This window comes from Schistocerca serialis, chromosome 7, assembly GCF_023864345.2.
Source record: "Schistocerca serialis cubense isolate TAMUIC-IGC-003099 chromosome 7, iqSchSeri2.2, whole genome shotgun sequence".
Lineage (NCBI taxonomy): Eukaryota > Metazoa > Arthropoda > Insecta > Orthoptera > Acrididae > Schistocerca > Schistocerca serialis.
Window position 1 is genome coordinate 93375306 of NC_064644.1, and position 25789 is coordinate 93401094.

Genomic DNA, 25789 nt, shown 5'->3' on the forward strand with positions numbered 1-25789 from the left:
CCGCACCTGCCACCTGGTATCTTCTACCAGATGCCAGTTTCTAAGATCTCTGCAGGTAGGAACAGGAAATACAACATGTCCCTGGTTCTCGCCTTTAATTTACATTAATTTATTCAATCTAGTATTTTTTCACAGTAACTATTCATTTCTCCACTCCTTTTAGTTTTTTTACGTCTTTCATTTTCTGATACATCTATTTTTCAGCCCCTCCCATCTCTATCATATACAATGGACTTAGCTATTTGCTCTTAGTAACTGGTGGATGATGTTTTGGCAGCAATCACTGTCTTTTGTATTACCCCGTCTTCCAGTCTTCAAGCTCTCAGGTTGTCAAATCTCATCCTTTGCTATCCCCAAGAATCAATCTTTCATTCTCATCCTATCCGGTAAATCTCTCTCGATCTGGGATCCTGGACAACATTTCCCAACTCTTCCCGTTTTCCTAAACCACACAAGTCATTTTCCTTGACACCCTCTTCCTTCCCCTTCAACCCTTCTGCCAGAAGAAGAGGCCACACTGGCCCCAAAAGCTTGCAAAATGTTTGAATCAAACCAGAGCTGATGAACTGGCAGTCAGTGTGCTTAACCATTCGGTCATGGCACTATAACATCAACTGATCCTAAAAAATTCCTCACACTGTAGGTGCTATAAGCAACACAGAACTTAGAGCCAGAAGGGATGACAACACATCAGAGCATGCACAGTTGAAAACAGACAGTTATTTCTCTTCTCTGAGTTGATCATAGTGTTGTTGACCATCATTTCAGCACTCAATACTGGTTTCTAGTTATTGCAGAGAGATCGTAACAAAACGTGTTTTCATTTGTTTTGTTTGCACACTAGCATATATTTGAAGAGAAGTGGTATAATTTTATTGTGATTTCTGGCTTAAATTTGAACAGAAATGTCAGAATTTTAGTGCAAATTCTGGCTCACATTAAAAGAGAAATGGGATAATTTGAGTGCAGTATTTACAGTGTGCTGTAGCACATTAGCACATGATAACTGGCTGTCTCTGGCTGTTTGAAAAATTTCCATTTCTTACCTTCCCTTTCACCCAAGATTCACTGAGAACTGAAAATTCCAAAATAGTAGTAGTTGTGCACTGAGCTACAGAACTGCCTACTGTTTTGGTCTTAATTGAAAAACACTGGAAGTATCTTAAGTAATTACTCATTTTATGCACTTTATTCACTCAACATACACATTTTGATGATCCAAGATATTACTTCCTAACAATGCCATGAAATACACACATTATAGCAGAAGCTCACCAGCCATTTTCTTTTTAATAGCACAATGTTCATGTCACATTATTCATACATGCCACATAACATTACACTATTCACTGCATATGACATGGTCGGTACTCAGCCAAGAACACTGCTAGATTACTGTGTCGGATCTCGACTCCCGCTGACAGCAATTAAAAAGTTCATGTTTTCATTTATATTATTAAGAAAATTAAAATTAAGAAAACCTCCCTTAAATACAAGGTATGGGAAATCTAAAACCGCAATTATGCTCGGAAAACTTTGGGCTACAACATTATTGAAACAAATTTTAGAAATACGGCATGGTATGAGAACAACTAATGCCCCAAAACCTGATCTTATTTAAATACTAACTTTCGAGAATAATTCTGGGATAAACTAAATAATCTCTCAGCATCAGCAAAAATCTGGCTACAAATCTGGTTAGCTAGCTGTTTCTGAAGATTAAATTCTGACTTAAAGATTCCTGCACAGTGATGAGCTTGTATAATCTCCAAATTATGACACCTATGGAACTAATTAATTTTACACTAAAGCAATAGCATTGTGATGTTTAGGATTAAAAACTTTGTGAGTAAGTAATAATAATCTACAATACTTCAAGAAATGAAAATACTGAAAACATGTACACATATTGTACAATTACAAGTTTGTAGTTATGAGAAAGAAAAAGATTGAGGGGTGTTTATAACATGTTCGATTGTTTCAAATATGGTATACTGGTTGTTTTTTCTCACACTAAGATCACCCTGTTGTGCTTTCAAGTCCACCATGATATTAGTTACATACATTGTAGTTATGAAAGTATTTACAGTCACAGCATTTGCAAAAATAAGGGAAGATCATGTGAAATCCATAACTGCACCATCAAACATTCTAAATGAGACATAAATCTATTTTCATACAGCGGCATCTAAATAAAAAGAGAAGAAAACAAGCATTATGAACACTGCATGTATGTCAAAAATAAAAAACGAATGCCACAAAAGGGCTCTGTGAGTACATCAGTCAAATTTATCAAATGAGAGAATTTCTCCTTACCTCAGAATACATTTTGTGTGTCTTTATTAGTTCTAAGCACTCATCAAAATGCTCTGGACATTTTGAAATATGAGATAGTGCTGATTTGTACCGTTTTAAATATTTGTCAATGGTATACTTTTGGTAATTCGGTTCCAATCTGTCAAAAAAGTATAACCTTTCAGCATGGAATAAAACGGCAATAACATAAAACTCAATACAGTATATTGTCATGCCATACCTGCGTAACTCATTCAGGAATGGGAGGTATTCCTTAGGGTCTTTTGTTGACTTTGATGCAACTAAGGTTACTAGGTCAAAGTCATAAAGACCAAGTGCAATGTTGTACATCTCATTTACATCGACCATATAAAATAAATATTTAAGAGCTTCATCAACAGATATGTGCTTAGAAGCCTTAGCTTCTTTCAGTGCACATGCCAGATCATCTTTATTGTTTTTACGCACATAACTTGTCAGGACGGGGAAAAGATAAAGTGAAGCATCATCACGCTTCTGGATAGCCTCACGTATCTTGTCACAAACCAGATTAACCTTGAGAGGAAGAAAAAAGAGAGAACATTATAAGGCATTAATAAGAACAAATTCAGTTCTCATTATCTTGCATTAAGGCATGAACACATAAATGAAAACTATACATCTTAAGCAGTGAGTTATCTCTTCCTCCCGTTTCATTACTGGCAGCACTAGTCCCCCCTCCCCCCTCCCATTGTCATTACCATCACTATCGCTGTCATCACATTGTATCTGTAGAAGTTAATACAGCCAACTCAAACAATACTCTCATCTACTTATATTCTCAATTAATGTACACATCATTTAAGTCAGATGCATGTACTAGTAGAATTGAGACACTGCCATCTTAATGCAACAGGCAAACATTTTACACTGTAATCAAAGTAATTGTGATATGTGTAACAAAATACCATGCAGATAGCTGGTGATTTTTATTTCCTTCTATTTTTCCCATAACAATTTAATTTACACAAATCCAACATGGGACTACTGTTCAAGAAATATTTTTTATATAGTTCTAATTCATCTTTTTGTAAACAGAAGAAAAACTTAAATTATAAGCCAATAAATCAGAAATAACTGAAGAATTGATATACACTCACTGAAGAAAGCACTGTTTGACTAAAGCTTTCAGAATTATTTTAATATTTCTTTCTTTTTCCTCATTCTTTTTCTTCTTTTAGTGTCTAATGTTTTACAGCTGTTCGTAAGCATCATAGCTATATCACTTCTGTTTGAAAAAGTTCTTCACTTGTGTGCAAAGTCCACATCCGTAAGTTACCGAGCCAAGGTGTTCTTCCTCTTCCTCACCCTCACCCTCTTTTACCAGGTATTTTCATTTACAGAAGGTTCTATTCTCATTCCTCATTACATAGCCAAGATACTGTATTTTTCTGTGTTCAGAAATATCGTCAGCAATTTTATCTGCCCATGGCATTCTTAGCAGCCACGTCTCAAATATCTCAATTCATTTGCCCATAATCTCAGTCAAAATCCATGTCTGTTCCACAGAAAAGGATGGGAAATGTGTAGCAACATAGGCATCTTAATTTTGTTTTGATTAAGAGGTGATGTCTCTTGAATGCATTACTCATTTTACAAAGTGTTCTCTGGCTTTCTCAATACAGACTACTGTAATTTATCACAAGTTATTAGAATGGCTGTTAATGTTAGTTCCAAGATACGTGTATTTGTTAGCTTGTAACAGGAGTTCATCATTACTGTTTAGATTATAGTCAGGTAGGTCTCTTCATTTCCATGAAATATGTGTTTATCACCTCTGTTACAGTTGCCTGTTATTCAGTGACTGGTGTGGGCACAATACATCTGTTTTGAATATTGGTGGCAACAGCTCTACCACTTATTGTGACTGAAGAACAGTATGCACAAAATTAAAAACAAACTTACTGTGAAAGTAATTTTTCATATTGACATCCTTGAATAACATTCTCTTCTTTTCTTGCTGTGTTAGGTGTATATGATAAATTTAGCTGTTGATGCCTTTCTCCACCAGCACTGTCAGTAGCTGACAACCATAACTGATGTTATAGCGATATTTTACAATCAACAGTTTGCCAAAATATGTAGTGGTGATTTAATGCAGAGATCAGAAACTTCTTCATGTGTGTCCTTACTGCCCCTTTTGTGATATTTCTGTTCTGTGATAGATTATAACTGAACCAAAATTTTACTCTGTAGTGCATAGTAACTTCAAACTTTTAAGAACCACTATATGTGACATAATTTTGTGTTACAAACAATTTCTTTATTACAAGCCACATCATTTTCAATGCCATACAGTTCTCAGTTATAACCTGTTAACATCTCAGTTGTTTCAACTTCTGGAATTACTTGCTGCTATTATGTGGATTGTGTTCCACATCTACATGGATACTCTGCAAATCACACTTACGTGCCTGGCACGGGGTATATCAAATCACCTTCACAGTTCTCTATTGTTCCAATCTCGTCTAGCACGCGGAAAGAACAAACACGTGTATCTTTCCGTATGAGCTCTGATGTGTTGTATATGATTGTTAAGTATGGAGCTGTTGCATCAGCATACTCTGAAAGGAATCTAATTGGTATACAGTCTGGACCAGATGACTTGCTTTTATTAAGTGATTTAATTTGCTTCACTACTCTTAGGATATTTACTTCTATGTTACTCAAGTTGGCAGCTGTTCTTGATTCGAATTCTGGGATATTTACTTTGTCTTCTTTTGTGAAGACATTTCGGAAAGCTGTGTTTAGTAATTCTGCTTTGGCAGCACTGTCTTCGATAGTATCTCCATTGCTATCGCACAGATAAGGCACTGATTGTGTCTTGCCATTGGCATACTTGACATATGCCAAGAATCTCTTTGGCTTTTCTGCCAGGTTTCAAGGCAAAGTTTCATTGTGGAAACTATTATAAGCATCTTATGGACTAAGAAATAACAGTCTTCCTGGCATTCCACTTGTAACACACCGATATTTAATTAATTTTGCACTAAAACAAGATTCTGTGTACTATAGATCTATAGGATATTGGTCTCACTTTGAAACCCATAGTGATTCTTTAAAGGAGTACAAATCTGGATGGGGTGGGGACTATATTTATGTCCCCCATATGTTCTGCAGCTATCAACTGCTTCTGGTGTGAAGTACAACAGATAACAACAACACTACTGTTTAGATTGTATGCGAGTATGTATTTTTCCATCACTTTTCCACAGTAGAACATCCACTGTTGGCCATAGTGTGGGACAAGATTATATATATTCTCTCTGTAAAAACATGTCAGCTCTGATAATAACCAGCTGGTGCCAGTCTATATCCCATTGTAACTGTCATGAAAATGCACAGGAGGAAATAAGGCTGAAATAAAGAAAGACTGGTAGCTAGGTTAAGGCTAAAGAGAAAATTGTTTTGTTTTGTTATAGGGTGCAAAAACAACTGGAGTCACACATGCCCATGTCAGAACTATAGAACACAAAGGCAAAAAAGGAGTTAAAAATGACTTCACATTAAGTCCAATCAACAGAAGGAAAGACAGCTAAAAACAGGGACTTGGAGAAGAGTCCATAAAATACACTGAATGGCATATAAAATAGAGAAATGGAGGTCCTGAACTAAAGATTAAATGTCCTTCATCATATTGCTACGACGGGCAAAAAGTAAAACGCGGTCAACAGCCTGCACGTTGTTCACCAACAAGGCCAGTAACCACATTATCAAACCTAAATGAGAATGTAAGTAGTTACAAAACGGTCCTTCCATAAGGAAATGAACTGTCAAAGGTTGAGGGCAATGGGCACAAAGTGGTGTGGGAGCACCACTTAACAAATGACGACAGCTAAAAAGACAGTGCACAATATGCAACCAAGCGAATACGATCTCCTCGAAGCAAGAGGGCTGAGAGGAGTCCTCCAAGCCGCTGGGAAAAGTTTAATTCTCAGGAGCTCGTTCCCATGACGGGAGGAGGGGTGGTGATGCCAAAGTGACATCACTTGCTGACAGAAGACAACACAAAGATCATTGGAGGGAATGGAAGAACTAGCAGGCCGAAAGACAAGGACTGCAGCCTTAGCAGCAGCATCAGTGGCCTTGTTCTCCATCAGACCAATGTGACCACCAGGGACCCACATAAACATCACAGTGGCTCAATCAAGAGTGAGTAAGTAACAGATTTCCTGGACCCGTTGCACTAAGGAATGGATGGTGTGCAGCAAACAGAGGCTCTGAAGGGCACTGAGAATCTGAGCAGATGACTAAATTGAAAAGCCAGACTGATACAGGACAAAGATTTCTGCTGTAAATATTGAGCAGCATTCCGGAAGCCAATGACGAAAAATTTACAGGTCAGTGACGAAGGCACACCTGATACCATGGTCAGTCCAAGAGCCATCAGTGTACACAACAGCACTATTGTGAAGTTCTTTGGGAAGGTCGATAAACTTATGAAGATAGGGCGAGGCTGGAGTAGGTCCTTAGGAAGCGAATGAAGGCCATGGTGTACATGCACCACCGCACAAAGCCAAGGTTGTGAAGGGTTCATATCCACCAGGAAAGTGGCAGGTAATATGAAGTTAAGCTGCCGGAGCAAGAGGCGAAACCAAAATCCAGGAGGTAACAGAGAAGAGGGACGCGTTCCAAACTGGAGATCAAAGAAGTCATCAAAGGAGGAGGCACAGGATGGGTGGGTGGGCATGGCAGACAAACAGCATGCATATCTGCCGGAGGAGAAAATCTTGGCAGTATGATATTGGTAGTTCAGCAGCTTCTGCATACAGACTCTCAACCGGGCTAGTGTAAAAGGTGCCAGTAGCCAGACGGATGTCATGATGGTGGGTAGTACTGAGACAGCGTAAGCGAGATGGACACGCAGATGCATAAACAAAACACACAGTCTAGTGAGACCAGTACAAATGGAGGAGGGTGGCCCGATCTGCTCCCAACATGTAGAGAGTATGGAGGATACCATTTCTCCAACACTTGTCATAGGCTTTGTCCAAATCAAAAACACGCCCACAGTTTTATGTTTCCGCAGAAAACTGTTCATGAAATGGTTGAAAAAGGGACGAGATGGTCAACTACAGAACAGCATGCAGGAAATCCACATTGTGCAGCTGAGGATACATAGGACATTGAGGGACCGCGTACAGCGGGCAGCCAGGTAAGACACATGGAGGACCAACAAACTTTCCTATCAAGCATGAACTCCAGGAATTTCATAGTTTCAACAAATGGGAGAGCAACACGCCCAAGATGTAAAGAGAGTGGAAGAAACTAACTGCACCAGAAATTCATACAAAGAGTTTTGTTAGTGGAAAAGTGAAAACCACTGCTGATGCTCCATGAGTAAAGCGGACTCCAAAGACATGCGAGAGCTCAAAGCAGTCGTGAGGACGCAATTTAGTTTCTGGACACAGCAAACAAGCGAATGCTGCAATTCCAAGACCGGCACTGAGTCCTCTTTGTTGGCTCTAAGGCATCAAGCATTCCAATGGAGGAGAGCCATGACGAGGAAAAGGGAGGTGGGAAAAAATGAAGTGGAATCACCTCAGCTGCTACCGACTGCCAGTCTTTGAAGACATATTGTTACAGGGTGCAGAGGTTGGAGCACACTGCTCCATAAGATCTACAGAGGCATCAGCAGTCTCCCTCTGTCAGTCTGTGGAGTACAGGGCAGAAAAATAGTTGGCGGTGTGCACCAGCGACACAGAGGTCGACTGGGTGAGGGTATCATGTGGCGACACCGTCGAAGAGGATCTCCAAGTTGGCAAAGGAGAAGACATTTTGCTTTTGTTTGATTTCTTGGAGCCTTTCTGGTTGGCATAGGAAGACTCGGATATTTGTTGGCTGCAGGGACATAAGGAGTCTTCGGAAGAATATTTCTTCGGAAGAATATTTCTTCGGAAGAATATTTCTTCTGTCCTTTCTGGTCTGCCAGTTGTGTAGCAGATGACTCCACCATTTGAGGTGAAAATTTAGTGGCTTGTGCACAGCTGGAGGAGGAGACAGGGATGCTACTGTAACACTCGATGATTTCACAACCACAATGCTGAATCTGTGGCCATATGTCTACATAGCCATGTTGTTCGTGGAGTGAGATGTAGCAAGAACAGTACTGTAAGTGAAAAATGGTACAACACAGGGTTTCCGACTAGCCAACAACTTGAGAGGGGCCGGGTAAGGCACTTTTTCCTTCAACCGTGATGGCCCACAAATCAAGATACACAGGACAATCTTGGGAGGAGGCTGCATGGTCGCCATTGCAATTGATACAGCAGGGAGAAGGAGGAAGACAATCATCCCCATCAACATCCCTACCACAGGTTACACATCTGGGTGGGTGTCACTAGGAGATTCGAGTGTGGCTGTAACGATGAAACTGGTAGCAGTCCATCAGGTTCAGAATGTACGGCCGAAATGTGATAACGTCGCAGTCTGCTTTGATCTTTGACAGAAGCATCACTCTATCAAAACTGAGGAAAAGAGCATGTGTAGGCACTAATGATGCATCCATCTTTTTCATCACTCTATGGACTGCAATGACACCCTGATCAGAGAGGTATGTTTGGATTTCTGTCTCGGTCAGACCATCTAGCAGCCTAGTGTAGATAACACCACAGGAATAGGTCAGCATTTGATGGGCCTCAACATAAACAGGATAGCCATGGAAGAGCAAAGGTGCAAGCAGTTGTGCTTGAGAATCAGAAGAAGTCTCCAAAAGAAAAGTGACAGTGCACAAACGAGAGCAGGATTTCACAGGGCCAGCAATTGCATCAGCATCTTTCTGAATAATAAACAGATTTACCATAGCAAAGGACTGACCATATTCAGTATGTGAAACCACAAGCAACCATTGTGCAGCTGGGAGGATCTTTGAAGCATGAGCTTCATCCCGTTTAAATTTAGTAGACATTGACTCTGAAGATGATGATTGGGCTCATTGCAAGAAAATCCCCCATGATTGCCAGCATCTCCGATGGCACGCTCCTTCCAACTGCCCCCCCTCAGAGGGAGGTACCTGCCTTCAGTGATTATTCACACCTCAGGTCACACCTCCCGAACACCTGACAGAGGGACCAATTGGCAATTTGAGAAGCTAGCAGCTCAGGAAATCATCCCTCCCTGGGCCTAGCCTGTACCAGGGGTATGTGCGAACCCTACTTGTCAACCCGGGGTGGGGAATTATGCATTATCCAATCACCTGTTATCACCTGTTACACACTGAGACATGTGTTCCAGCCTTCAGGAGCACACAGGGAGGAAGGAAAAGAAAGAGTAACCTCAAACGCCAAAGCAGAGTAAGGATAGGAGAAGGGGAATGATGAAAGGAAAAAGGAATGAAAAACAATGGAGAGACTGTTCTGATGTCAGCTACTGAAAATGCAGAACACATTCCCAAAAACATCCCAGACATGTTCCCCATGGGAGGAGAAAAAGAACAGCAAGACGATAGACATGCAGCACAGAAGGGAAAAGATGCTGCAAAGGCTGGGGCCCCGTGGTATCGTAGCACGAATCCGCCAAAGAGCGGTAAGCCCCCTGCAGCAGAAATAGAGATGATGAGGAAATTGCCCTGGGGAATAAACTTCACTAACAAGAATCTTTGCCTGTACCAGAATCACGTGGACACTATCCTCCATGCAACAAAGTGTTGCTCCCGAGTAATTCTTCATGAAGATGATTAGCGCCTCCACTCCACTGACAAACATTCTATTCTGGTGTAAATGCTACTGCCATATCCCTCCACTAGTTACTACGTAACTCAGGAAGTCATCACTACTCCATGTCAGAAAGACCACCACAGCATATCAGCATTTCAGTTTGTGTACTCTTCATTAATGCCCATCACTGAACGTAAATATTTCTTCACTTCTGTATGACAGCCACGATTTTATAAAACGAAACACTAGTATTTCCATTATAACATGCTTGTTCTATCTAATCACTAAATCAAGTATTTCTACTGAGTTATTTTTAATAGTTGTCTTCTCCATTCTTCATCAGGAATGTGCACACTCATCCTACAAACCACTGATACATTTATTATTCTTTCTCCATAGACCTCGGACTGGTTCTTCAAGTTATCCCCTGCACATTAAAAAAATGACTCCAGACCAAATCTCACAATGGTCATTTTGATTCCAGTTATGTTTATAAATGTCCATCATCACTTCTACACAGTTGACAGTCAAATGTAAGTGGTACACATTCCCTGTAAAAACAACAATTACTGCTGGCTACCTACACTGAATTATAGCAGCTCTCAGTGTTGTCAAGATTCACCAATGGAATACACTTTCTGGAAAATTTGTCATTACTGCTATAACAGCTGGTAGGAAATTACCTTGTTAATAGGCCACCTACTGATCCTAATGCTACAACATACTGGCCAAGATGCCCATTACTCATTCAAACACATTGAACAGATAATAAAAAATTGTTATATTTCTTAACTCCCTTAAAGTCACTGCATTTATCTATGTTGAATAACACACCATAAAGCACTATGATTACTCACTGGTGGCAAACTACACTTTCTGAAAACATTCCACTTTCTTCTGTGATCGTTTGAATTTACACAGGTGGGACAGTTCAATTGACAAGTTTTACATGAGGCAAACTGTGTGATTATATTTCAACTACACAATAATGTAAAAAAGTTGAGGAATGCTGGTGACTAATAGAGCACTAACACAGTGAGCATGAACAGCTATGACTGCATTAAGAATAAAAATGGCTGGTAGTTTGTTTATTGCTGTTGTCCGAAGGTCTGCAGTAGAAGTTACATAACCTGATAAAATACATGAATGAATTAATGAAAAATGAATAAATAACATTGAAACTGATGAACATCTTTACATTGTCCCAGAAAATTGACTGAATAATATTTTGGATATAAAGCCACAGAAACTCCAGTCTCTCCCACTATTTTGTCTCATATCACAGCTGAATTCAATCCATGTGGATTCAAAAATTAGGACATATAGTTACATTTCTTAATGTCTCACATGCATTTTCAAATGTGGGTTGACATTTATTTTCCTCTTCGCTGATGCCAGAACAAGAAAATACGCATGCAAACTTACAATTAGTTTCAATGAAACTAACCTTATCATCAAACACCTTTCTTGTGCTTCCTCCACTATATGAAGCTGCATACATTGTTTGCACTACATCCTCACTGGACAATTCAGAGAGGAATAATGATAACCACGAGGGATTGTGCAAATCCTCCACAAAATTGTCAATGTTGGATAAAAATCTCTCTGGATCATGGTCAAACAAAAGATTCAGATTTATTCGCTGCTTACGAAACAGTTCAAATGCAGAACTGTAGTTAGCAGCATTCAAGTACCGAGCTGCAACATCTAACACTAATGTTCGTGGTGTAACCGTCTCCAAATTTCCACGTGGCATCTGCAGAACAACACGAGTATCAACAGCCACCACAATTCGTGAACCTCTTTCCACACGTCTGCCACCCTTTTCATGCTGAGCACGCAGTAAACAGTCAAAATTTTCCAGTTTAACACAACACAATGTATGTTGTGATGTAACCATTAGAAGAAATTTTGGTAACACAAAAACAGATGTGATACCACTAGAGACAAGTGCTGGATCACGATCTGCTGAAAAAGAAAAGTTCCATTTAAAATGTAAATAAATTTAAACTTTTACAAACTGATACATAATTTACAACTGCACTCTTGAATATTTCAGGAATAAGGGGACTCTTTTCTCCATAAATTGTAAGATCCTATTAGTTCAATAAATACATATCCTTATCATGAGATTATGAAATTTATCCATTTTTATCCTCCCCTTTTTGTCAGTTGCAGCAACCTAAAAAACCTTCTGGTATGTACTTCAGACAGGATTTGGGATTCTCTCTCTATGAATTCTATGAGAGAAGTCAGAAAATATCAGCAGTACAGAAAATGTTTACTGTTTACATGGCAATTTTAGTATATGTTGAAAAATTTAACTGTAACTGGAGAAGTTGTAAGGTGATACATGCAGATGATCTCCAAAACAGCAAAAGAAAGAATTATGCACATAAATCACTAGACTCCTTTAAGTCACACTAAATTTAGCTAAATCCAATTGTTTTTGTCACAAAGTGCGCCAAAAGAGAGCTCTACTGAGGCTGCAAATAATCTGTCTTCTAGAGCTCTACTGAGAAAGGAACAAAGTGATAGGAAGAATTAGCACAGAGATACTTTGGTAAGGAAGAAGAGAGCAAAATACTGAGTACAGGAGAAGCTAAACAATGAACATCAAAACATAATCTTAAAATTGTCAAGATGTTAACACTTAGTCTGTGACACATGGCAGTCACACTGTTCTTCGTATGTTGCTACTAATAATACACTTAAATACTATGTTAGTGGAGTGTCCCCTCCCCCTTCATGAAAAAAGTATGCTCTTCACAAACTAAACTCATATTCAGTCCCACCACCAAGGAAGAAATATGAGTTCAGTTCCTATATGAAGAATCAGAGAACATGTAATGCATACTGATTAGTAGCAAGTCCACCAGAACTGTATGTGATGAAATAACTATTTCACCATTCACCACCATTCTTTTTGTAACTCAAAATATAAAATGAGTCTTGAGTTCTGACAGCTTCCAGTAGTGCTGTCCTTCAATTCAAAATGTTTTCCCCCTGTGCTACCAGGCAACATCTAAACCTACTAAAAATGTGAAAAAAGAAAGTATTTGCATGCATCCAAACATTATTCGAATGACGGCAAAATAACATGAATCAATCTTGCCCAAACCACATTTTTTTTTCAGTAAGTACACTGTAGGTAGCAAACGCCTATCATAAAATGATAGCATTCATATATTTGGTGATTAATAAAACACAGTTTTTTGAGTTTTATTTAGGAATAAATTGTGCTTTCTTCCTCCATCACTCTCACTTCCATAAAACTAATATGAGTTACCACCCTCCTCCTCCACCACCATCACCACTACACCCTCCCCTTAGCTCATAACCTGGGTACACAGCTGTCTAACATAACACAGAGATCTTAACAATGTGTGTGGATCACTCACCTTCACTAGTCACATACAAATTACCACGGTTCGTGAGTCCCAGAGCGCATTCCGTGTCACCAACAGTGCACGTCAGCATCACAGTGCAGGGCTCTGGCATTGCTCTCCCAAATTGTTCCGTTTTATTCTCGGATGGTAGATATTTTAACATTTGCCCATCAGACAGTTGAATTAATGCAGCTGAACTTGTACATAATTTAGTAAGGGATACAATGCTTCCAGGTATATTCAATGTTTTCCTGCAACATTCAGAAGACACACCCAAACTTGGACAAAATTTCTATGGGTCTTTTGACATGAAAGAAGATTATACAGAATGGAATCTACCCCAATTACACAAATTATGAAGTTATGTACCTATTACGACACAGTTTATAATACCTCATTAAATGAAAAGAGGACTACATCACTATTATTTCCTCAGATAGACAAAGAACTAGAAATTTAGGAAATACGGAAGCGTCCGATCCCACCCGTCTGCTTTGACCCATGATGTCACAAATATGGCGGAAACGACCATAAACCACGATTCCAATATGGCACATATAAAGTCATTACATACACATTATGAGGACGAAAATACATCGAAAAACAAACACACACACTTTCGACAAAAAGCCTATGACACTAACGGGACAAGAGCGGGAAATGGAGTGTTTTTGGGTGGGGGGCAAACTAAATATAAACAAATTTAGACACCCACCCCCATACAAAAACACACAAAAAGACGAAAAAAACCGACATCACAAAACTCCCCAAACACCACTAAACACAATATCATCTGGACACTTCCCTTGACCTATATAGTTCAACAGCAGCTCCCGATCCCATAAATTAGGGTCAAACACTTCTCTTGGCCTATATAGCGCAAAAACATCTCCCAATACCAATATACACAGCCACACATTGGGATCGAACACTTCCCTTGACCTGCGCACTGTTAATTTTATCCGTCATATCCATTCCTGAACAAAAACAACAAACGATTAATTTTACTAAAATTACCACACGATGTACAGCGAACAACACTAAATTAACCTTCACACAAAACCGTTAACTCACTGAAATGAATTCCACTACAAACACAGCCGACACTAACAATTCTGGATAATGAGCAAATGCAAACTGAGCCCATCACACCACACAAACGAAAACCCTGAACATACCACAACACGACGACATCTAGAAACACGCCACACTCACAAACCAAACTCCGCGCCGTCATGACGTCACACACGACAACACCCTTACATCACGGGTCAAAGCCGATGTGTGGGATCGGACGCTTCTGTCGACCCGAAATTTATAGTACGTGGAGGATCAAGAAGCCAATAATTTAAATTAGTGTCATACCCTACTCTCCATTCCAGTCCATAAACATTGTCTTAAAACAAAGAATGTGGTAACAGTAATCAAATACACACTGGTTTCATGATATTAGGGAAAAATTGCAAAAAGGAGATAACTTGGGAAAACTTGAAGCAATGAACAAAAAACTTGTTAACAGTTGCTTGTGAGATTCTTGCAATCACTCTATGAGACTGGACTTATATTTCATGTTTAATCAGTTTAAAATGTGAGCTCTATCTAAAGTTACTGCACCCACAACACATATAAAGAAGTAATGGTAACAACTCACTGAATAATAAAACATTCTGAGTTGTCAGAAGGCTCACAAACAAGACCGAAAACTTTGGTAGCTTTCCGATGAATCCTTGTGTGAAGAAAGAAGGGAGATTAGTGTTTAATGTCCAATCATCAACAATGTAATTTTAGATGGAGTACAAGCTTGGATTAAGAATATCAGTTACACCCTTGCAAATGGATCATATGGGCATTTGCATCAAGTTATTTGGGGGAAATTATGAAAAACTCAAATCCAGATGGCCAGAAGGGGATCTGAACCATTGTCCTCCTGAATACGAGTCCAGTGTGCTAACCACTGTTCCACCTCACTTGGCCCTTTTTTGAACTAGGGTACACGTACAAATAGTGATTTTTTTTCCCCAATAAGTAACCCTGTCATCATCCTGAAGGTTCACTTAAAACATTGCAATGGTTTACGAATTATGATCTTATATGGGGTGGTATGCCCTTGCCTTCCTCTGCTCTTTGAACTGACTTACCTAGCATGTTATGAGACCTACAGTCTAACATGGATTCTTAACAATGGAGCAAATTTGCATTTCTCATATTAACAAATCACCGCCAGAGATGAAAGAAGCAGTAAGTGTCAGAAAAATATTTTTGTACTAACTGGGTTCAAACATGATACCAGTGAATCTGTAGTCTGGCACTGACTTGCTGAATTTGTTCCTTTCCACATGTTTTTAAACAGCAATTAACAAATATGGTAATCGTCAAAATTCAATAGGGGAGCGGGAGAACCCAAAAAACAAAAATACAGAAACCCGTGCAGTCCAGTCTGCAAGTCATATGTATATGGCAGACAGCTGTATAAAAGGGTAGTTCATGTTGTAAGAGTGAAAGACAACAGATGTCATAGCCAACCTACTCCAATTCTATCCAGTTATCATTTACCAGCGATACTAGGATGGACAGCCATTACTAGATTAGAAGCAGACCACAAGCATAATGTGCTTAAATGTGCATGATTCAGTCGTTCTCAGAATTTGGCAACAAGATGAAATTGTAGATTTGGTATTTAGAATGTTCTGTTTAGGAAGTTCAACAGATATGACAAGTTGCAACAATCAATATTCAGATGAACAGAACCACAACAGAATTCCAGCTACAGTCTGGCCCAGTCAATCTGCGACATTACCTAACATTTACTGGTGAGTAGCGAGTCTCCCAAACAGAATCCCATACAAGCAAGCCAGTTGCCTCTTTACCTGTGTTTACTCGTGCTTTAGGTACCTGGGCAATGCACGGTTCTGTTTAAAAAGAATAGCTCAATGAAGCCATAGGGTCATGCCGCACACATCTGCTTTCACGCCTTGCTGTTAATTTGCTATAATTACTAACCTGTAGCTGTGATCCTGCAGTCAAATACTCTCTGCACTGACTAGAACTGCGTGTTAATAGGCCCTGTCACAAGATAACGTATGGCAGCAGCTGTTCACTACCCAGAATCGATCACCAACACAGTCGAATACCACTCATTACCACATGCACGTCTGCTTCCATCCTGAACTCACGTAAAAGTGTCCAGAATCTCTCCCTTGAGCTCTTCACTCAGAAAGTCCCAGTCTTCACTTGGCTCTCACAGTGTTCCACTACTGTCTGCTTTTCCATTGCCTGAAGGCTGTCCTCACCAAAAATACATTGTTCTTACATTCTAAAATCATGATTTGCATCAACATGATGATTTTCCTATCTTAAACTAATATTTTACAATAATATTTAAATAAAAAAAATGTTACAAATACGAGTTGTGTTCAGAAAGTAAGATGACGTTATGTTTTTATGAAAAAATATTTATTTATTCATCAATATTCATGTTGGCCCCTTCAAAGTAATCCCCCTCAGATACAATACACTTGTGCCAATGCTTCTTCCAATCTTCGAAGCACTTCTCATAAGCACTTTTTGGTACAGCCTTGAGCACTTCCAACGATGCAGTTTTTATTTCCTCAAATCTTTGTCCTTTCATGGGGCTCTCCAGTTTTGGGAACAGGAAAATAGTCACAGGGGGCCAAATCCAGTGAATATGGTAGCTGAGGCATGATTGTCGTGTTGTTTTTGGCCAAAAAATCTCTCACAAAAAACAATGACTGAGCAGGTGCATTGTCGTGATGCAAAAGCCATGAATTGTTCTTCCATAATTTCGGACATTTTTTTGTGTATTGCTTCTCGCAAATGGCAATAATATCAAGGTAATACTCCTTATTGACTGTACAACCTCGAGGTAAGAATTCATGATACATTATGCCACAGTAATAGAAGAAAATAGTGAGCAAAACTTTGACATTTCATCGAACCTGGCGAGCTTTTCTCAGTCTAGGCTCTCCAGGATGCTTCCATTGGGATGGTTGGGCTTTGGTGTCAACATCATAACCATAAACCCATGTTTCGTCACCAGTTATGACCCTTTTGAGCAAATCAGGATCATCACTGATGTCATTCAAGAGCTCCTGAGTGATGCTCATGTGACGGTTCTTCTGATCAAAATTGAAAAGTTTAGGAGCAAACTTCCCTGACACACGTCTCATGCGCAAACCATCTTAACAGAAATGCATGACATAAGCTGACTGTTATGCCAACATCCTCAACAACTTCTCTTACAGTAATTTGATGATTTCCCAAAACAATTTTCTTCACAGCTTCGACATTATCATCTGTAGTTGAGCTGGAGTGTCCACAACAAGGTTCGTAAGGGACACCTTCTTGGCCATCTAGGAAGAGCTTGTAGCACTTGTAAACATTTTTTTGTACTTAGAGTAGACTCACTATATGTCACTGTCAACATTTCACTTGTTTCCATTTTTCACACAAAATTTGATGCAATATCTTTGATCCATTTTTTTATAATAATCGAAAATTGCCGAGCACACTAAAACACATCTAAACTTTCTATCTGTCAAAAACAAACAAAGTATGCTGTACACTTGAAACTGTGAACATATGTTCAGAACATATGTACCAACATAACAAAACACTGATAATCGAATGTACATTGCCTGCGCAATTTGAAAAGTCATCTTACTTTTTGAACAGTCCTCTTATGTAGCTGGTCACGCTCCAATCATTCACAACAATTACAAATAAAAGTTTGTTTATAAATAAATACACTAGTATTCTTGTGCAAGTGCTTTCACATAAATTAACAATGAATTGTAGTTGAATTTTACTTAAACACTTACTTATGGCTTCTTGACATAACAGTCTTTTGGTTTTCTTTTCAATTTTGGTGTCCGTTAACACAAGCGATTGAGCATTTTTAAATTAGAGCAATTTTGTAATAGCACTTGCAAACAACATTTGAATAAAGTTATTGGCAAAATAGCAAACTGTTCATTAAATAAATACACAAGTATGTCAAAATATGAGGTACTGATGCTGTGTTCATTTGCTGTGTAAATGTGGAGAACATAATGTTCTGACAAATTTATGCACAATGAAAAAGATATAAGAGACATCATAGATCAATAAATAAAATGCAGATATATAGCTTTCAGGGATAATAGCTACAATGGAATGCTAGCTTACTGAAATCCCTTGAAGCAATTTTAAGTTGTTTCAGATGTTCATGGTGTAAAATGCTTTACCATGAACACCAGAGCTGTTTCTGGCTTACAGAAACAGTTTCCTTTTAACAAGATACCTTTATTCAGAAGAAAACGGTATTCAAATAAGATAAGGATTTATTAATAAAACCGTTGTACTTTTCATTCATGCCAGGAGCACTATATACGGGTCGACAGAAGCGTCCGATCCCACGTGTCGGCTTTGACCCGTGACGTAAGGGTGTTGTCGTGTGTGACGTCATGACGGCGCAGAGTTTGGTTTGAGTGTGGCTGTCTCCAGTTCTGTTTTATCTTATTTTATTTACTTTTCTGATCTGTTCGTTCTATCTCGTGAGATTTTTTTTTTTTTAAATATAAAAACACTTATTACTTATTTTAATTATCTGTTTCCTCCACTTTCTGTTTTAGTTTATTATATTTATCTTTCTGATCTGTTCGTTCTATCCTGTTAGATTTTTTTTTTTAAAAAAAAGACAAAAAACACTAATCAGCTACTGAAGCATCTTTATCTTCTATGGGTTGCAGGGGTTACGACCCCTGGGGAGTTGGGTGGGTATTCATGCATGGCTGTCTTCACTTACACATTGTAGCTACGCAAGGCGTCTAAATTTGTTTATATTTAGTTTGCCCCCACCAAAAACACCCCATTTCCAGCGCTTGTCCCGTTAGTGTCATTAGGCTTCTTGTGGAAAGTGTGTGTGTTTGTTTTTGTTTCCGCCATATTTGTGACGTCATGGGTCAAAGCAGACGGGCGGGATCGGACGCTTCCCTATATACATAACTTCTGCTCTATCATACCTGAAATATGTAATGCATCACCAACTCAATTATTTTTTTCAGGAGACTGAAACTTGCCATTAATGAGTATTTTGGTGCATGATTATTGCACAAAAACAATGAAAAATGCAGGGTGGGGGAAGGAGGATTTCCACCACATAGCTTTTACCACACACACAGCACAGGTGTATACACATCAATATTAATGATGCAGTTTAACACTGTATCAAAAACAAAGATTGTACATGTAAAATTATTTCAAGAAAAAATTATCACCTGATTACAATACTTCCATCAGCCAACAAGCTGATATTAATGAGCACTGATGTACATCCCACAGAGACAGTACTTAAAAGAACTTCATCAGTAAGCCAAAGCCAATGATGCATATTCAGACAGTGTTTTATGCCTGAATTTTCACATTCCCATAACAACTGCCCCATACTGATGAGTACATGTTCATTTTTAACTTCTTCTCTCCCGAATATAGCTAGGTCACCATTACACATTATCACACAAAGCTTGTGTAATGTGCTTGAAGAAAATATTACAGTGCTAATAGCAGCTGGCAATGTGAGTGTTTCTCCACACATTGGAGGAGGTATCACTGAATTCCGAAATGATGTTAACAACAATTTTTCTGTAAAAAAAAAAAGATATACTTACAGCTATTTAGTACAACCACAACCAAATAACAATGGCAACTGCAAGTATTTGGTAGTTACCTCCATCAATAACAGCAACATCTGCATCACTGCAATATATGGAACTATAATCTGTCCCCCAGGACAAATCATACCGCATATACCTCGATCCCTGACATACATGCAGACGTAAACTGATTTCGATATCCCACTGGACTTTCAAGTTTAGTTCATTGTCATCAAACAATAAGTTTTGTTTGAGATACCAATGATAATTGTTGCTTGTCCAGAGCTGCAAAAATGACTGACTGGAATTTTTTTTCTTACATAATACGGCCAGAACGTCTGAATCACAATTCCACGATACCCAAGGTATGTGCACTTCCTGTGGGACGAATGGCAACGAAAATTCACCATGTCGTAGACCATTTTTTTCGAAAAATATTACCTGGTGTTTATTTGGTAGTGTTTGTGTGGATGCTATCAAATTCCCCGAAGGTCTCCATGCAAGACTCATTTCCAGACCAGGTACGTACTCACTTGTGTATTGCAAAACACCTTCACGGTTAAAAATTTTTATTTGGCGAAAGTTGTTACGGTGCAACAAGCTAACACAATAAAGACTGCCATCGCCTCGCCAACTCACTCTGGGAACTGTATCATCACCTTCCGACGGAACAACAGGTTTCTCTTCTGCTCTAGCTGCTGCCTTCCCTTCAGAACCATGAAACTGTGTTTCTTTCTTCCCCCAGCCGACTGTTATGAACTGCTTTTCGCCGAAACTATCATCGTGAAAATCCACTTCATTAACAGGATCGAATGATCCAGTCATAGTAATAATGCTTTCTTTCCCGGTGACAAGAACTATCATTTCTTCGTCGGGACTCCACTGAACTGCAGATACCCCACTGTCGACACTTCCGACACATTCCACTTCCTTGGAATAACTTTCTACAGTTAATATGTCACCGCTGGCTAGCACCAAGCAAACTTCTTCGCTGACAGAATTTACGTTCATGCCTATGATATCGTAACATGTTGTCAAATGACCGAGTTCTTCCAAACTGAGAAAACATTCTACCTCACCGCTCTTAGCAGACAATTTATACACTGTCTTCTCACTATATCCTAAGATGTCACCTGTAGCTACATCTACAGTAAACTGTGAAAACGCATTACTTTCTGGAATATTTAATGCAATATGACGGGAAACCGAAAGATTCCTCATTTTACGATCGTAAACTAACAGAACTCAATCACAACCATGCCACAATGTTGACAGACAGCTAGACGCTTTCAACTTTCAAAGATTACCAAGCAAAGAAAGCACATTCGACATTAAAAATATTTGGAAAACATAGCGGAAAATCTTTGTAGGTTCGTTCAAGGGCCTGCGCAAGAAACAAGCATAGAAACCCGTGCTTCGTGTTTGCTTTGCTTAAACAGTTCTTGTCCCATTTCTGGTTGGATCAACATCTGATATGTATAGCAGCAGCAGCAGCTGTATACCAACTGGGAATCTTTTGGAGGATTGTGTACTGTAATGTTTGTCCAGTCGATAGCACCAACTGCACCAGATATCCTGTTCCTCTGGAAATTGGTCTCAATTCGTGCACTTTCCTCAGCAGACAGTCTCTTTATAACGTCGACTCCTAAACTACTAAAAAAGTAAAGGCCAATTAACAATGGCCATCACGTCCCGTCAAAACATTCCACAATACCGGTACATTTCAAATGGCGATATCCAAAAGGGAAATTCACACTGGTCGTCACATCTCGTCACGTCCTGTCCCGTCAAAACATTCTGAATTGCATTTATTGTTAACTAGCTCTCTGAATTATCTGTAAAAAAATTTTACAAGCTTCAATGGGAATTATTTATGTAGTTTCACTAGCTAACCCCAGTACAAATAAGGCACTCGAACTACTGAAAGACAAATAAACATGTAAATGAAACCTATACATTTTGAAGATTAAGATATTGAGGAAGGCATACGACTGCGCAAAAACTTGCACTGAATGTTATGGCAGCTCGTAACGGTGTTCCTATTAGTAATTCTGTGTGCAGTTTGACGTAATAAATGAAAAAAAACTGATGATAAGATTTTCCAAAATATGAAATGCAGATTCCTCTTCCTCAAACTTCTTGTATAGTGTGTGAAATTCCCCTTCTCTACCAAGTAATGAAATTTTTACAGGTCCACGCATTTTCCTTGTGTTGTTTTGCACTTCTGTCTCCCTCCTCTAACACACAAGCTATCCCTGAAAGCTGAAAACCACTTATGTCCAATAAATGTCATTTTCGCACAAATGTGGAGTCCAGCATCCACGTATATAAGCTGCCGCATTGTGTATGTGCACTTCGCGTGTACAAAGACCTGAAAATCATATCGCGCAGACCGTAATTCCCGTGAAAAGAACAGGTGAGGACAGCAATGCAATTGTCTTGGAGTGCCGTGACATAAGGGACAGTGTGAATACACCTTCACATCAAGGTGTATACTGTATTCATACTGTCCTTCACGACACAGCGTGTCAAGTCAATTCAAGTCACGCGAATTCAACTTGTATTCCTGTTCTCAACTGTTCTTTTTGCGGTAATTGCGATCTTCGCAAGATGATTTTCAACTGTTTTTACACGAGGAGCACATACACAGTGCAGTAGCTTATATCACTGGATGCTGGAATCCACATTTGTACGAAAATGACATTCACTGGACTCAAATTGTATGCAAATTGCAGGGATAGCTTGAATATTAGAGAAGGAAGATAGAAATCTAAAACCACACAAAGAAAGTGCATGGGTGGGTCTGAAAAATGTCATTGCGTGGTACAGAAAGGGAATTTCACACATTATACAAGGAGCTTGAGGAATAATAATGTGACTGTATATTTTGGAAAGTGGAAGCATAAAGGAACACAGTTAAGATCTGCCATCACATTCCATGGAAATAAGGTTTAAAGTTAACTTTAGTTACTAGTCCACTGCAATTTTTGTGAATTAGTCATATCTCCCTCAATACCTTTCCCTTCAAAATATATAGGTTTTCCTTACATGTTATATTCGGCTTTTAGTAGTTCAAATGCCTTATTTATACTGGGGTTAGCTAGTGAAACCACATATATATTGACCACTGATGCATGCAATAGTGTTTCACACAATTTATAGAGCTACTTAACAACAAATATGCCTGCCACAAATATGTATTTAAACAAACAACTTGCAGTGTCTCAAGGTTTCAGTGCATTTCCTTATGTAGCACTAAAAATGCCTGATCTGAGAGAGGGGACCAAACAGCATGGTCATTGGTCCCATAGGATTAGGGAAGGATGGGGAAGGAAATTGGCCATGTTCTTTCAAAGGAACCATCGCGGCATTTACCTGAAGCGATTTAGGAAAATCACAGAAAACCTAAATAAGGATGGTCAGATGCAGGTTTGAACTGTCACCCTCCCAAATGTGAGTCCAGTGAGCTAATCACTGTGCTGCCTCGCTGGGTCCATCTACTAATCGGTTTGATTCCACCAATGGTACTTTTTACTTCAAGCTGAAGCTGCGTGGCAATACATTTCATTGTAAAATATTAAATGCTGTACCGATATATATAAATACCCACTTTACAAATGTAGCAGAGGGCAAGTGATTTATTATGCTCATGTTGTACAATTTAGACTGCTGTGTCACTGCTTCAATTAATCTGTTGTCATTTTTTATAAATTTTAACAAAAGAAATAACGGAATGAAACAGCTTATAGCCAATAATTAACAATAGACGACTGATATCAACCCCTAAAACTACGACGAAATGAAATATGGAGATCTGCCCATGGCTATGTATCGGGAGGAAATGAGCTTGTTAATACATGGTCAGCAATGGACGGATGATGTCAGCAGGAAAACATTCCTCCAGAGAAACCTTGATGGTGTTCTAATGTTCCTATTTCCCCCAGCCTGAATTTTTCACTTTACTCCTCTGACACATGATGCTGCACATTAAAATGTTCCATAAATTCAGTGTTGCTATACTGCAGCTCTATATTCTCGAAATAAGTTTTGTCTTTTGGTACGATGAAACATTTCCAGCATGTCAGCACTCAGCAGAAATTCCAATTCCGATTAGCTGGACATCTGGAATAAATGTCAGTCATAAATTTCAAGTTTCAACTATTTGCAATTCGTTTGCACTTTTGCAAGTAAAGACGATTTTATAGGAACATGTAAAATGCTTATCACACAGTTATCAAATGAGAAATAGTCGAACATGGGTACTGCAACAGTTTCCAAAAGATTGAAGAACGCTCCACAAACGGAACACGAGTCACGTGATGTCTACCCCCAGTAAACCTCACTCTACCTCAGACAGCTCTGTGATTGTGCGAGTGTGGCAGCTTGGAAGCTCCAGACAAAAAAATTATGGGTAGAGTCTGACTGCCTCCTCTCACTGTTTACACAGCAAATAGCCATACTCCATGTAGCTAGAAGCAGGAACAGGCGCTAGTAATGAGCGATTTCAGCTCACTTCGTACTACTCCATGATGCATCACTATTACTCGTTTCCTGGTCAATGCACCATTTTGTAGCATTTCCTAGGCTGATGCACCAATTCGTAGCGTCCCCTCTGCGGAATGACAAACCCAAACTTAAAATGTACTGGACCACTTGGAGTGTCTGGTACAGCAAGCAGCAGATTTACAGGGATGAGTGGTAGGTCCTCTTTGTGACTTACCTGCACGATGGTAGCGTAGTCAGCCTCCGCACTTTCACAACATGTAATCTTACCTTTCCTTAACTGCAGTTCAGCTGCTCAAATGTTATTCGGCACCCTGTGGATTCTGGACTTAGCAAATATCTAGAACTAAGGTTTTGGAGAGGAATTTCTGAGATACTAATTAATAAACACAGCTCTGATAAAAGCAATTATATTCTAGAGGCATGTTGGCCTCAAAAGCCTTTGATACAAATTATTACAAACAAATTGCAAAATCGTAGTTTACGCGCCAGAATCCAGCCAGATAGTGGTCAGACAGATTAGGCCCTCTAAGTGGGTTCAAGACCATTGCCAGATACCGATTGCATTTGTTTGTTGTTTCAGTCAGGATAATCCCAATTGTGATTGTATTAATATAATTCACTCAGCAGCCACACGGGTCTTTTAATGCACAAGGCCAGGACCTTGTTTACAGGATGCCACAGAACTCAGTCTTTACTTAGACTTGATACCCCTAATAGTAATAAAAATGATCATAACCAATTGCTCATAATGATCATTGGCAGAAAACCAAAAACGGAATTGCTACAGCAGGAGTGGCAACAACAGCTGACTTACCATGTTCAATGACTGTCCTGTTGTTTCATGTGATAAGCTTTGCTCAATTAATTATTTGTGTCTATGCCTCAGTAATTGTCACCCATTAAGATAAACATTCATTCACAGTCAAAATAACTTCACCACCTACGCGAATGCTACTTTGTCATGGTCTTATTCAGATTTAGCCAAAAAGCAAAGCTTAGTTTGTAATCTTGTGGGAGCGACACTGCCAGCCATCCATACTGCTCCTTGGTCCAACAGCTAGTCCCCAACAAAGGTGTACTGTGCACCCTTATCCCCCACTAAACTGCTTGTAACACCAGCCACCATCTTTTCCCTTAAAACAGACACATTTTACCTTACACTTTCCCTGTTGCTTTCTGCGCATATGCACTTTTGATTTACACTCTTCTGCAAATTTTACTCTGGCCCTCTGCTCTAATTTAAAGTTTTTTCAAA

At 39.1% G+C, this 25789-nt stretch overlaps 1 protein-coding gene across 2 annotated transcripts in view; it reads right to left on the reverse strand.

The window, feature by feature from the left end:
- LOC126412378 (elongator complex protein 1) overlaps positions 1-21310 on the reverse strand; it is a 144998-nt gene extending 123688 nt beyond the window's left edge. The window contains exons 1-6 of one of the 2 annotated variants that reach the window (XM_050081949.1): positions 20103-21310; positions 19654-20017; positions 13391-13629; positions 11437-11954; positions 2537-2850; positions 2317-2455 (exon numbers count right to left, since the gene is read on the reverse strand). In XM_050081949.1, the coding sequence (XP_049937906.1) occupies positions 2317-2455; positions 2537-2850; positions 11437-11954; positions 13391-13629; positions 19654-20017; positions 20103-21249 (2721 nt within the window). In that variant the 5' untranslated portion in view covers positions 21250-21310. Of the gene's footprint in view, positions 1-2316; positions 2456-2536; positions 2851-11436; positions 11958-13390; positions 13630-19653; positions 20018-20102 lie in introns of both variants that reach the window. The other variant, XM_050081948.1, reaches the window with a different exon arrangement.
- Positions 21311-25789: the final 4479 nt, after the last annotated feature.